Raw genomic sequence first — 15,392 nt, forward strand, 5'->3', positions numbered from 1 at the left:
TAAATGCCGGCAAAGCCACTTTACTTTGCACTTTTATTTTGAAGAGTACCTTAGCACTTCCTCTTTTATTGTGTCAGACTTCCTGTTCTGTTCTCGGTGAGGCGACGCAAACACGTTGCTTCAGAGTGAGTAAAAGCGTTTGTTTTTGAGGGTACTCATGCAAAACTGTGTTTTATTTATCTGTCACATGCTATAACTTTGAAAGTTTACTCAATGTGGTTGAATTCGTTTTTTATTGTGTATGCATGTCATTTGTTTGTGGTGTGGAAAGACTGGCTAAGAGATGCGCATGGAGGAGGTTGGCTAGCTGATTCAGCATGATTAGCACCCTTGGAAGCAGAAAGAGGTTGGTTAATGATTGCAAACGATTGTTTATGTATTTAAGACACAAAGGTTGTTGTTAATTCATTTTATTAAATGCTGTAACATAAATAGTTTAAAAACTATTGATTTATGTCAATATCACTATTTGGGTTAATCAAAATAATTTTCTATAGTAAAATGCGAACATTTCTGCACTTTCTACTTGAATGTTTAATGGTATTTGTTTGTGCATCTTTATAGTTTTCACGGTGCCATATTGTCGGTGGTTTAAAGAGGAGAGAATAAAGTTGCATCAGTCGAAGCTCTCTGCGTCACGAGTGGTAATTCCAAGTGGGCAGCTACAGTGAAAACTCCTTGACTGCAAGAGACCTGCCATCCCTGCAGAGATCCTGACACCATTTCATCAGAGATCCAGCTACCAACCTGTTACCAGCCAGCTGATTCCACTCGCAAGGTTAGAAAGAACAGCATACTAAAGCTCAAGACTCCAGATACTAAAAGAGACATTGACTACCAAGAAGAAACACGGGACTGCTTACACACATGCACAAGCTTAATGCATAACTAGAAACTCTTTAAATAATGTTACGAGGCCAAATTAATTCATGGACTGCCAACACATAATATTCCTGAATCTGGTTAATGTTTCTTGGTGAGCGAAATGTGTTTTTTGTGGAATAATAATTCACAGGATGTCTGTTTATGAAAAGGTTTAAAAGGTGAAGCTCATTAGCTAATTTATGAACATTTGTTGTTGCTGTCTTACACTAAACATACCTTTGAATGTCCATAATCAGTAAATGTTTGACATAGCGTTACTCTGTGGTAAAGATTAACTACAGCTTTAAAGTATAGTCAAGCAGTAAGGCAATCAAAGCTACAATCGACTTAAGGCAGCTACAGAAACAAAATGTCACTACCGGAAGAGCAAACAGACAACCCCACAAACGCACCATGTGAATCCAGCTCATCAGAAGAAGAAACAGACAACCCTATAAACGCACCATGCAAATCTAGCTCACGTGAGAGAAAATTAACAGAGAAAGGCCTAGAGATGCAAAAGCACGATATCAGAAAGCGTGAAAAATCATTCAACAAGACTTATAACTCTTGGAAGCTCGTAGCAAGGGAAACTAGAACAAAACTAAAATCCCTCTGCTCAGCAGAAAACCTTAATAAACTGCAGCAAAACATTGAAGCAAAGCACGACGCTGTAAGTTCACAGTATGAACCTATCCTGCGTAACAGTAACACCACACCTGACATTGTCAACAAAATGGACGCCTGTGTTACGCTAACAAAGGAGGTATGTAACCTCATAAGTGACCGTCTAAAGACTGTTCATGAGGAATATAATAACCATCTTGAGAAAGAAAGAGTAAGAGAAGTGTTAAGCAAGAACGAATATGGGTCTGTTTTTGGCAACAGCATGACAGAAACTGCAAGCTCTATAGAGTTGTCAGAGCAATTGAGCCGTCACTCTGGCTCATCCTGTACCCGCAACAGTAGAGTAGATGCAGAAGCAGAGCTTGCTGCCAAGCTGGAGCAATCAAAGGCTATGGAAGAAATTCAAGCACAGCAAGCACATCTTCACAAGTTAGAAAGTGAATGGAAACTCAAAGAGGCAAAAATGTTGTCAGAAATTAAACTAAAAGAGGTGGAAATGCAACAACAGTTGGAACAAGAAAGAGCAAAACTACAGCAGTTACAAGCAGACAAAGAAGTTGCTATAGCAATAGCTCGCGTGAAGGCGTACAACAGCCTTGAAGGGTTTGAGAACCACAACGGGGAAATTGATAGTAAAATTAGCTCTGCTTGCTACAGAAGGCAAATTGAACCTCAGCTGAATCCAAATGCCGCATCATTCCAACCCCACCAAGCAATTCCAGAAATGACAACGACCCAGGAGTCTGTCAGCTTAGCACAAGCAATCGCTAGCTCATTAAGTATGAATCGCTTGCCAGTTCCTGAGCCTGCCACATTCAGTGGGGACCCTTTGCAGTTCACCGATTGGAAAATGTCATTCATTAATCTGATTGACCGAAAACCCCTTCCAGCAAGCGAGAAGATGTTTTATCTGAAAAATTATCTCGCAGGAGAAGCACGCTAAGCGGTAGAAGGTTTCTTTTACCAAGATTCAGAAAATGCATACAAGGGAGCATGGAAGGTCTTAGAGGACAGATATGGGAACCCATTCATTATACAGAAAGCATTTCGTGATAAACTCATGAGATGGCCGAAAATCAGTGCAAATGACCCACTAGCGCTACGAGAGTTTGCTGATTTCCTCAAAGGATGCTCTGAAGCAATCCCACACGTCAAAGGACTAGCTATCCTAAACGATTGTGAAGAAAATCACAAATTGCTCAAAAAAACTGCCAGAATGGATCGTGCGCAAGTGGAGTCGAATTGTTGTAGATGAACTTGACGAATGTGGCACCTATCCAAATCTTGCATGCTTCAGACTTCCTGAGTAGAGAAGCACGGATAGCTTGCAACCCGATAGCTTCTCCACTGTTGATGAATTTCAAACCTGTAGATGATCGAATCCCAAAGAGAGCCAAAGTCTTCAACACAAACATGCAACCAAAGAGTTCCGCTCAGGAGAAACAAGACACAAACATTAGTAAACCAAAATCACCTTGTTCTGTTTGTAAAAGTGAAACTCATGGAATCTCAAAGTGTCCCATCTTTACAGCTAAGAGTGTTGAAGATAAAAGGGCATTCATCCATGAAAACCGGCTCTGCTTTGGATGTTTAAGAAAAGGTCATATCACCAAAGATTGCAAAAGGCGACACACGTGCAACATTTGTGAACGTCGTCATCCAACCTGCTTGCACGAAAACAGAAAGCGAAACCCTGCAGAAGCAGTAACAAATAGCTCCACTCCCAAGGAAGAACCTGTAAACCAGGAAACACACAAGGTCATGTCTCATACATCAACACAACGCGTTTCGGCTACCTCAAGTATTGTCCCAGTCTTTGTGTCTTCTGTACAAGAACCACAGAGAGAAATACTCACCTATGCATTGCTAGACACACAAAGTGACTCAACATTTGTCTTGGAGGACATACTTGATAAGCTGAATGTGGATGTCCAACCAGTAAAACTGAAACTCAGTACCATGACGGCTATTGACACAGTCATCTCGAGTAAGAGTGTTCATGGTTTACAAGTTAGAGGACTCCACTCTGAGAGTTGTATCCAACTACAACAGGCTTATAGCCGCGACTTTATCCCAGTGGACAAGTCGTACACCCCAACAAAGGAAACAGCATTACTGTGGCCTCATCTCAGAAGCTTGGCGGAAAAGTTGCCGCCTCTCCAAGATTGTGATGTAGGGCTCCTGATTGGATATGACTGTCCATCTGCGCTGGCTCCTCTTGAAGTCATCATAGGTGACAAGCATGAACCCTTCGCACAAAGGTCAGAACTAGGATGGAGTATAATTGGCTCATCAAACCCCCACCTAGACAGACAAGGAAACCAAAGCTTTGTGCATCGGCTCACAGTAAAAGAGTTGCCTGTTCCATCAGCGACAGATGTTCTAAAAGCCCTGGAATCAGATTTTGCTGAGAGAACCTATGAGAACAAATATGTGTCCCAAGAAGATGTCCATTTCATACAGTTCCTCAGTAATCACATCACACAAAGGAAAGACGGACATTACGAAATGCCTCTCCCTTTCAAAGGGAACAGCCCACCCAACCTGCCAAACAACAAGAGGTTAGCCACGGTACGTCTACAGTGTCTCAAGAAAAAACTAAAGGCCAACAAACAATACTACGATCAGTACCGAACATTCATGGAAGAAACCATCAACAGGGGTGATGCAGAGCCTGCTCCAACAGCATCTCAGGGGCAGACCGAGTGGTACCTACCACATCATGGAATCTATCACCCCAGGAAGCCGGACAAACTAAGAGTTGTTTTTGATTGTTCGGCCAAATCCCATGGTGTCTCTCTGAATGATACCCTATTAACTGGACCTGATCTTATCAACCCTCTGGTTGGAGTGCTTTGCAGATTTCGGAAAGAAGCCGTGGCCGTAATCTGTGACATTGAAAGAATGTTCTATCAATTCGCTGTCACCCCTGAATCCAGAAACTATCTGAAATTCCTCTGGTGGAAAGAAGGTGATTTGGAGAAAGAACCTCAGGAGTACAGAATGGCAGTTCATCTGTTTGGAGCTGCATCATCTCCAGGATGCGCCAATTTCGGTTTAAAGCATCTTGCACGACAACATCAAACCGACTATCCTCTAGCATCAGCCTTTGTGGAGAAAAACTTCTACGTTGATGATGGATTAGCCAGCGTTTCATCAGTTGAGGAAGCCAAAGAACTGATCATTCAGTCACAAGAGTTGTGCAGAAAAGGAGGCCTGCGCCTTCACAAATTCAACTCAAATGAAGAAGCTGCTCTCTCCAACTTAGACCCTTCTGAAAGAGCAGCAACCATTGAACCTCGTGGGTTTGACCCATCCCCTTCAGAACGCGCTCTTGGCATTCAGTGGTCGATAGAGGACGACACCTTCAGTTTTAACATCAGCCTGAAAGATCAGTCTTCGACTCGCCGTGGTTGTTTGTCCGTCATTGCCTCACTCTACGATCCACTTGGATTTATCGCTCCATTCAGCCTAAGTGGAAAACTTATCCTACAAGAGCTTTGTCACAGAGGCATTGGATGGGACGACCCACTCCCAGAAGATGTGAAGCCACGGTGGGAGAAATGGATAAATGGTCTTTTCAAGTTGAAGGAGGTCTCAATTCCAAGATGTTACCACCCACACGACTTCCAAAACATTGTCAGAGTAGAGCTACACCATTTTTCGGACGCCAGCTGCTTAGGATATGGTGCATGTTCTTACCTGAGATATAAAAATGACAAAGACGAGGTTCATTGCAGCCTTGTGATGGGAAAGGCAAGGGTGGCACCCTCAAAGGTCACAAGTATCCCGAGGCTTGAACTCGCAGCAGCGGTGGTTTCTGCAAAAGTAAGCGTCCTGTTAAAGGCTGAGCTTGACATGAAAATTGATGATGAATTCTTCTGGACCGATTCCCAAGTGGTACTTGGTTACATCAACAATGACGCTCGCAGGTTCCACATATTTGTCGCAAACCGTGTTCAACTCATTAGAGACAACAGCAATCCCAATCAATGGTATTATGTGGACACCTCAGAAAACCCAGCGGATCATGCATCCAGAGGGCTTCATGTTTCAGACATCCACTCTACAAACTGGCTGCAAGGACCAAAGTTTCTCTGGGAACGTGAGTTACGTCTAACACCTAGCACTCCAGCTGAGTTACTTGTTGGTGATCCCGAAGTCAAGACAATTCAGGTGCTCGCAACTGACGTCAGTACCTTCAATGATATTCTCGATCGTCTGAATCAGTTTTCATCTTGGACAAAACTCATAAAGGTGGTTGCAAGAATCAAAAGACTGAGATCTCAACAAAAGCATACTGAACATGTGACGATCGAGGAGCGTGAGAAGGCTGCTGAAGCAGTGATAAAGATCGTACAGCAGCACGCCTTCCCTCATGAAATAAAAACGTTTCAAGCCAAAGGTGACCTTCCAAACTCAAGCTCTCTCTTCAGTCTTGACCCCATCTGGTCTGATGGACTCTTGCGCGTTGGTGGGAGATTAAAGTGGTCGTCTCTTTGCCACAAAGTGAAGCATCCACTCATCGTACCAAGCAACAGTCATATAACCAAGCTCATTGTGTCCCACTACCATGCTAAGACATGCCATCAAGGTCGAAGCCAGACACAAATGGAGCTTAGAGCAAATGGATTCTGGGTCATTGGTGGGAGCAAGCTGGTGGCCAAAATGATACACACCTGTGTGCTTTGCAGGAAACTTCAACGACCTACAGAGAGCCAGCGAATGGCTGAACTCCCTAAAGAACGTCTTGAAGCCTCAGCACCCTTCACATTTAGCGGCATGGACTGCTTTGGCCCGTTCATTGTGAAGACAGCACGCAAAGAACACAAAAGATATGGTCTGATTTTCACGTGTCTGTATTCAAGAGCTGTCCATATTGAGATGCTTGAAGATTTGTCAACAGACTCTTTCATCAATGCATTGAGATGCTTCATCAGTCTTAGAGGAGCTGTCCAACAATTACACTGTGACCAAGGTTCTAACTTTGTTGGTGCTAGGAACGAATTCAAGGAAGCACTTAAGCAATGCGACGCCAAGCAATTGGAGACCTTCTTATCTGAAAAACAGTGCGAATTTGTCTTCAACGCCCCTTCTGCCAGCCATGCAGGAGGTGTCTGGGAAAGGCAAATAAGAACGGTTAGGAATGTGTTGAATGCAACCTTCGCACAGTGCCCAGGTCGGCTTGATGATGCCTCCCTCAGAACGCTGCTATATGAAGCCATGGCTATTGTCAACAGTCGCCCATTATCAGTTGACGGAATCAACGATCCTCATGCACTGGAACCTTTAACGCCGAATCATCTCATCACGATGAAAACAAAGGTTGCTCTTCCACCCCCCGGAGTGTTCATGAAAGAAGATTTGTATGCTACAAAAAGATGGAGAAGAGTCCAATACCTTATTGAACAGTTCTGGGGCCGCTGGAAAAGGGAGTATCTGCTCAACATATCAACAAGGCAAAAATGGCACTTACCTCGGCGTAACCTCAAAGTCAATGATATCGTTGTTATCAAGGACGACAATCTCCCACGAAACCATTGGCAACTAGGTCGAGTTGTGGAGACCTTTCAAGACCATGATGGCTTAGTCCGTCGAGTTAAAGTGCGAGTTGGAGAGAGAAAGCCTCGAAGAAAGCAAGATGCCCCTTCTAAACCTTCAATTATTGAGAGACCAATCCAAAAACTAGTACTACTCCTTGAGAATTAAATAAAACAAAATATGTTAAGACAATAATAGTTATGTTTATACACTACCTCAATGCATAAAGTACACTTACCTGTATACCTCTAATAGTTCAATTCAGTCATCCATCTATTAGTATAAGAAATCCTGTACAACTCACTTGCTTTGTGAATTTGTTCGTTCATTGTATCAGGATTTGGTGGGAGTGTAAATGCCGGCAAAGCCACTTTACTTTGCACTTTTATTTTGAAGAGTACCTTAGCACTTCCTCTTTTATTGTGTCAGACTTCCTGTTCTGTTCTCGGTGAGGCGACGCAAACACGTTGCTTCAGAGTGAGTAAAAGCGTTTGTTTTTGAGGGTACTCATGCAAAACTATGTGTTTTATTTATCTGTCACATGCTATAACTTTGAAAGTTTACTCAATGTGGTTGAATTCGTTTTTTATTGTGTATGCATGTCATTTGTTTGTGGTGTGGAAAGACTGGCTAAGAGATGCGCATGGAGGAGGTTGGCTAGCTGATTCAGCATGATTAGCACCCTTGGAAGCAGAAAGAGGTTGGTTAATGATTGCAAACGATTGTTTATGTATTTAAGACACAAAGGTTGTTGTTAATTCATTTTATTAAATGCTGTAACATAAATAGTTTAAAAACTATTGATTTATGTCAATATCACTATTTGGGTTAATCAAAATAATTTTCTATAGTAAAATGCGAACATTTCTGCACTTTCTACTTGAATGTTTAATGATATTTGTTTGTGCATCTTTATAGTTTTCACGGTGCCATATTGTCGGTGGTTTAAAGAGGAGAGAATAAAGTTGCATCAGTCGAAGCTCTCTGCGTCACGAGTGGTAATTCCAAGTGGGCAGCTACACAATCTATTTCCTCTTCGTTCTCCTGTAAGAGGACAAAGCCCTCCACATAGCTGGCATCTACTTGAAGTTTGAAAGGCAGGCCGACATGTTGGGCCAACAATACTGGTGCTTCACAGAGCAACATTTTCACTTCTCTAAATACTCAAAAATTTGTTTCTCATCAGCTATTTATTTTGCAAAGAAAAATGATATAAGACAATGACTGATTTCAGTTTATGAAATGAATCAAAATAAAATAACTGCTGTAACAGTTACTGCATGTCAATATTAATCAATATGTTATATTTTATTTCAAAATAAAACGCCAGGTTTCTGAAGTTCCATTGTTGCTTTCATTTGGGTAGTTACTGTTCTTACTGTCTTGGAGCAACTGTGACCACATCATTTCCTCAGGGATTAATAAAGTATTCTGATTTTTATCTAAAACTACACCTGCCACCACAACTTGTTATTGTTGTTGATCTGGGGATATTAGGGGATAACAGTTCATCTTGCCTCAAGGGCCCCTCTTTTAGCTTAATGCAGTCATTCTGCTCTGGAGTTAGATCTGTTTTCTAATTTAACTATTAGTATTCTTTGTTTCATGACTTAGCTGACCCTTTCCTGATCCAGTGAATGATTCTAGGTCCTGGTGTTCAAATATGTCCCAGTCTGTCTGTGTGAAGTAGTTGTGCAGTTTGGAGAGTGCATTTTCAGGCCAGGTTCTAACAGTCTTTGTGGTGGACCTTGCACTGCGTCTGAGGGGGGTATAGGCTGGGGAGAGCAGGAAGGAGAGGTGGTTGGACTGGCCGAGGTGGGGAAAGGGTATGGCTCAATATGCATGCTTAATGTTGTAGTAAACATGATCTGGAGTGTTCTCTCCCCTGGTCAAGGTCCAATTTATTTATATAGCACATTTCCAGACAGACGATGCTGCATAAAGTACTTAACATTATAAAAATGCCATTAAAAAGAAACAATGTAAAACAATAATAACAATATAATACGATGATAGGACAATAAAATAATTAAAACAATAATTAAGACTATTAAATAAGACCAAAATGCTTGGCTCATAGTGTGATAAAAGCCAGGGCATAAAAATGTGTTTTTAGTAGTGATTTGAATTGATCGAGTGTTTGTGCAGATCTAATATTTAGGGGAAGACTATTCCAAGGTCTGGGACCTGCCACAGAGAAGGCTCTTTCACCACAAAATTTGAGATTAGTCCATGTGAATAGCATTAATTTTGAGCTAGACCTCATGGTTTTTCCTGGAGCATAAACTGAAAGGAGCCCAGACAGGTAAGAAGGGGCGTTAAGTGACTTAAAAACAAAAAGTAAAAGTTTAAATTGGATCCTGTAGGAGACAGTGTAGAGAAGATAAAACTGGGGTTACATGCTGTCTCCGCTTGGTACCAGTTAGCAGGCGAGCAGCTGCATTTTGGACCATCTGAAGACGATGAATGGAGGCCTGGTCGAGACCAAAATACAATGAATTGCAGTAGTCCAGTCTGCAAGTAAGGAAAAGGTGAATGACGTGTTCGAAGTTTTCTGTCTTCATTTATGCTGGAAGTGATAACAGAGCTGTACGTTTTAATTTGTTTCCAAAACCCCGCAGTCAGGACATGCTATATTGTATTTAGATAGAAGCTAGCAAGCTAACTCCCTGCTAACTTCTAACTCCATTAAATGTCATAAATTCCGTTTTCATGGATGCCTGGATGTTAAACTCAATTGTTACACCTGGTAGAGCAGAACGCTGATCATTTTATTAAAGATGAAAGACTTTAGACAGTTTTTCAACTCTCAATAATGCCATCGTGATCGTTTGATATATGGACCTGCAGCGGAGTTTAGACCCAGACACGGCTAGTGACGTCAGACTGAACAACTGGATTGGGAGCCATGGGTTTTTTTTCTTTCTCTCACCCTCTCTCTCACACTTTTTTTCCGCTTCACTCCGCACGTGAGCCTTGTGCTATGCGCTGAGCAGAGGGGGGAGGGGCGGTAGTTAGATGCAGTACAGGAACAGAGTGGGAGGGAGAGAGAGAGAGCCAGGGACAACAACGTCACATTAGAAAGGTATAGTAATCATCCACAACTATTTTCAGTTGCGGATGATAAAGGATACAGAAAGTTTATTCATGCAGGCCCATATGACAGAGAAGGTGCATCTGCTTTTTGTTTTCATATTTTAATTTATATTTAATTGTGTTGTGGTTTGCAGTGTTTTGTGTTGTTTCACTTTAAATGTGTTTCAAAGGAAAAAGCTGAAAATTTAAATAGTTAAAAGTTGAAATGTAAATAGTTGGTTTTTGTATTATATGATTTATTTATTACATTTTATGTGGAGTGAATAAATAAAAGTATATTTATGGTGGCCCCTAGAGACAAAGCACATACGAACTCCAAAACACGTACAAAACACAACAGAAGTGCTCCAGGATGCTGGGCACAGTGTTGAGCTTTTGTTACCTAGTGGCTACACAAGCCAGGAAGTACCAACGACCGGATTTGGTGTGTGGTAGTAACAGGTAAATGAAATTTTTTTTTAAAATTTGAATTATTATGAGTGCTTGTGTATAAACACACAAACAATACACATATGCTTTCAATTGTGTAATTTAAGCGATCTAGGTAGATCTGTTTTGGAAGTTCAGTTCATGCTAGAAATGTGTTTTGGAGTTTGTACGTGCTTTGTTTCTAGGGGCCACCGTATATATTTATATATAAACATATATAAATAAAACCACATTTTTAAAAAAAAAATAGTAATTCCTTTTGTGCATAATTTTATATTGTTGTTAATAACAAATTAATTAAAGCAAGAAAACAACCTGAAGAGCCGGTTGGGAGCCGAAAGAGTCTGTTCTTTTTAGGATCCGAGCCGAAAGAGCCGGTTCTCTAAAAAGAGCTGGAAATCCCATCACTAATCACCTCAAGGTGCTTTACATTGTAAAGAGCCAACAATAAGAGAGAGAGAGAGAAAACCCCATCAGATGACAGTGGGGAAAAAAAAATTCCCTTTAACAGGAAGAATTATCTAGCAGAGCCATCCTCAGGGACCGGCGGCTATCTGCCACGACCAGTTGGGGGTAAGAGGAAAAAGACAGGACAAGGACACACAAGTTCATCTTAGTTTCTTTCCAAAATGTTGTTTTCCAAAATCGTGCAGGCTTTTTTTTGGGTAAAATCTAGGCAAAGTGTAAAAAACCAAATATAAACTGTTGTTGTTGTCCAAATACTTAGATACCAAATTGTATATTTAAAGAACCTCATTCACTACATTCAAAAGACATGCTGTGGAAGAGAGCCAGAGATGAATAATCATCAGAGATGATGATGATTAAATACAGAGTGGTGTATAAACACAGTGAGAAAAAGCTGAGTGAAGTAGAACTCACGTGTGTTTACTATGTGCATTGAAGGACATATGCTGGTCAAAAATGACCACGGTGTTATTGGAGGCAATGCTATCCAGAGTTGTCTCGTTAGATGCCATCTGGTCATGTTTCTGGGAGGAAACACTCAACGTTTTTGCAGGAAATAAAGCTTGAAATTATGAGAAAACCAGAATAAAGAAATCCGGAACCCATAGAAATAAAAACATCAAACATTGGAATAACAATAAAACCACAAACCCAAAATCACATTCACAAAGAATTCACGAACCCAAGACAACAAAAACCCTGTGGGTGCAGGACATACTGGGTCAAATCAAGTATCATCACAGTTGATGCTAAAGTATGTTTCAAAGCTACTTTGGGCTACTAACTTATTCAGATATGGTTGTCAACACCGGTAGTTATACGTTTGGTTTTTTTGTTTTTGTTTTGTTTACACTGGATGCCCTAAATGATGTAACCCCAAAGGGATTTGTAGAATGAAACCGGGTTTGCTTTTCATGAAAATGTGTAAAACACTTCACTAAGGAACCACTATACTACAGTATGTATAAATATTGTATCTTCCTCAGTCAAACTGGTCACATTTTATGGAGAAAAATGGAATAACACTCATGTATGTACGTGCATGGTACCTGAGATCAAGGTTATGTATTTGTTACCTCTTGCCATATTTAGCTTAAATACGAGAGAGTCATAAGACCAGTAGGGTCGGAGGTTTCCCTCAGCAGGGTGGGGGGCTAAAATGTACATGTACTGTGTAAATCCGGTCCTGCCCTTTTCATGACTGAACTGACATGACTGAATGAATTTCAGAGGACAGTTTTAGCCATTATAATCTTAATGATGTTTTTCCATGTTGGCGAGAATACAGTTGGTATTGTAATTGTGATCGGCAAACGCACGAGAGAGTAATAAGAGATTCTTTCGGGAAGGTGGAGTGTCGCTAAAAACCTACGGTCCACGCGGTGGCGTTCCTGTGACGGGTAATTAACGTTTATTCAGCAAGTCTGAGGTGTGGCAGGGAGTGTAAAGACTGGGGGGAGAGGTTCTTATCGGAGGAAAGATAAATGCTCGGGGCTGTGTAAAGGGATTGTAAAGTGGTTTGTGAAACGGAGGGACGAAGCATCCTCCTCCTCTCTCTCTCCGCTCTCGCACGCTGCTGCAGTCAGCCACAGCGGGCTCAGCAGCTCCCGTCATTTTTCTCGGCTCTCTCCCGAGCGGCCGACTGCATTCCAGCAACACCGAGGCCACTTTTTCATCTGAAGATCGACCTTGCTGTCTAGTCGACCGTTCTCCTATTGGATTACTGAAAGCCAGGCTTTTTCATTTGTATGGTGTGGTCTGTGTACAACATGTTTAAAACGTTCTAATAAGGCTTTGGACTGGAGATCCGTGAGTAGGCTATGGATGTAGGCGGATAAGATGGAGAAGGGCAGATAAATGACGGAGAGGACAAATTAAATCTCCGCGTGTCTTCGTGGGCTCGGTGTGGATGGTTCTCAATTTTTCATAAGCAGAAAAAGGAAAGCATCGTTACAGCAATCGGTTATCTCCTGGAAACAGAGAGAAGCTGAAATCCAGGCAGCCTCCGACACTTTCGGTACCTTAGACGGTGGAAAGAGCCTGAAGCCTGATTCAGTCACCAATCTCAACCTTCTATTCAACTCCAGCAACTTTAAAGCTGCTTTCTGCCAATGAATTGTCCCCCCGGTTTACCAGCTGCATTTAATAAGTTTGATGGAGATCGTTGTACCTGTGGACAGAGTACTTTATAAAAGCGTTGAAGCTGCGTGTTTACAAGTTCTGTTCCAAACACAAGCGATGATAGGTTTCCTAGTTTTAATGTAACGGGAGAAGAGCTTGATGACAGTCATCTGCGTTGATTTGAATTGTTTGTCGGTTGCAAAAAGCTTACGATCACATTAAAATTATGTAAATAACACAGAATTGCAAATGGGCTCTCTTCTCTCAGGAACACCAGCGTGTGCTCATTCATAGAATTTCATTCTTCACGAGCCACACGCAATACCACCTTGCTCCCTCCAAGCCGAAAAGTGTATAGAAGGAATACACTGACTCCAAGCTTCGCTCAACCTTCAGCATCCCCCAGCTATGAAAAGGCTTTGCCAAAACCTCCCCCGTAGGCCGGTCTCCCGCTACTCTCTGACCTTTATCCTTACTGTTCTATCCTGCTCCTGCCCGGCTCTAGGCAAGAAGAAGCTCTACATTGGAGCCCTGTTTCCCATGAGTGGAGGCTGGCCTGGTGGACAAGCCTGCCTCCCCGCTGCTCAGATGGCCCTGGACTTGGTGAATAATAGGACAGACATCCTGCCTGACTATGAGCTGGAGCTGATACATTATGACAGTATGGTAAGTACAGACGAAGGCTTACCCTAATTTCTTTCCAGCTTTAACTGCATGTGTGCAAATGTTGATCAGATCTAGTAGGACTTCTCATATAAGTCAGCACCTGCTGCAACACAACAAAGGCTACAAGGGCACAACACAAAAAAACGAAACAAAAAAACTAACACTAGAATTTCTGTTTCTTTTGAATGGTGTTAAGGAGCGTAGCCTGATATGGCTATATTAATATTTTTAAGGCAACTTTAATGAGACGTGTAGGTGTAAACTAATAGCTTTACTAAACATTGCTGAATTTGCATTCAATAATGTTTTACAAAGCAGTTATTAAAAATAATATTTGACTTTCTAGGTTAAAATACTCCCTTCACTGGTAAAAATGGCTGAACACATCTGGACAAAAATTAATTAATTGACACAGACCCGCAGAGCTGATGATTAAAATTCTTTAACAATGAGCCACAATCATTTATAACTAGAGGTGGAAGGCTAATCATATAGCATGGGACCCAAATTATTTATTATTGGCGAACCAACATTTCTAACGGCACTCTTTTTTCAACAACAAAAGTTTGTGTCAAAAGTTTTTACTTTTATCACTCTATTACTGTCTCTGTCGATCCAGAAAGAATAAATAATAAATCTATTAATCGACATTTAACAGTGGCAGTAGTCATGGGATGAAAGTGTGCAGAAAATGCTAAACTTATGACTTTTGTGGAAGGACCATTAATCACCAAATTAAAGGCATAGATTGTCTCCCCTCCACATATCAGATATCTCTGCACCCCTCAGACACATTTCCAGGATCATGTTATGCCATCAGAAGAATAAGTGGCAGTCTTTTCTGTATGTTTTTAAAATGCAGCATTCAGGCCATAAAATGGGTCGCAGCCCAAGAGATATGCTCTACCTACTGTATAGTGATGTGAAAACTGCATCTGTGTTTGTTTGCAAAAGAACAGCAGCTATACAGCCTGCACATGTTCAAACAGCACCACACTCTGTGCTAATGGCTCTGTGTGTGCTCACTGTGGAAACTCATCTATTTCTGTCTGCATTCAATCTGCAACTTGAATGTTACAAAAGCAACATGGTATCATGAATTCAAATGTTTTCCATGCAGTAAAATAGCAATAACATTTTTATACAAATTGGAGATGGTTCTGGAGATGGCTGACTTGAGACTGAACCCATATATATGGTCACATTTTTCATCAAAGTGAACAACAATATGAAAACATCTCAGGAGGCTCATAATCTAGAATTTTGTACTTGAATAAACCTGGAAAAGGTTACAGAGTCTCAGATTAGATGGTGACAGTCACATTTTCCACAACTGACAATACAAGTTTCTGTTCGCCATAGATGTGGCCGACAGCTAAGAGGATTCCAAAACCACAACACCGAATGCTCAGTGAGGCATAAGACAAGCCTAGAATAACTTCTAAGGGCTTAAAGAAATCACTGTCAGTGAAAGCTTGTGTTTGCCCTTGATCTTTTTAGGTGTTTGATTTCTTTTTATAGACAAATGGATAATAACAGCTTTGTGTTTCAGTTAAAGATTTGGTATACAGGCATTGACT

General features: G+C 41.3%; 1 protein-coding gene across 2 annotated transcripts in view; it reads left to right on the forward strand.

Moving 5' to 3' along the window:
• The first annotated feature begins 12,440 nt into the window (after positions 1-12,440).
• The window catches only part of gabbr1b (gamma-aminobutyric acid (GABA) B receptor, 1b), a 121,873-nt gene continuing 118,921 nt past the window's right edge, over positions 12,441-15,392 (forward strand). For both annotated transcript variants that reach the window (XM_085445651.1, XM_085445652.1), the window contains exon 1: positions 12,441-13,812. In XM_085445651.1, coding sequence (XP_085301777.1) covers positions 13,555-13,812 — 258 coding nt within the window. In that variant the 5' untranslated portion in view covers positions 12,441-13,554. The remainder of the gene's footprint in view (positions 13,813-15,392) is intronic.

The sequence above is a fragment of the Copadichromis virginalis genome, linkage group LG22 (genome assembly GCF_057382275.1).
Source record: "Copadichromis virginalis isolate Kocher_CV1m ecotype Utaka linkage group LG22, C_Virginalis_male_GT1.1, whole genome shotgun sequence".
Classification (NCBI taxonomy): Eukaryota; Metazoa; Chordata; class Actinopteri; order Cichliformes; family Cichlidae; genus Copadichromis; species Copadichromis virginalis.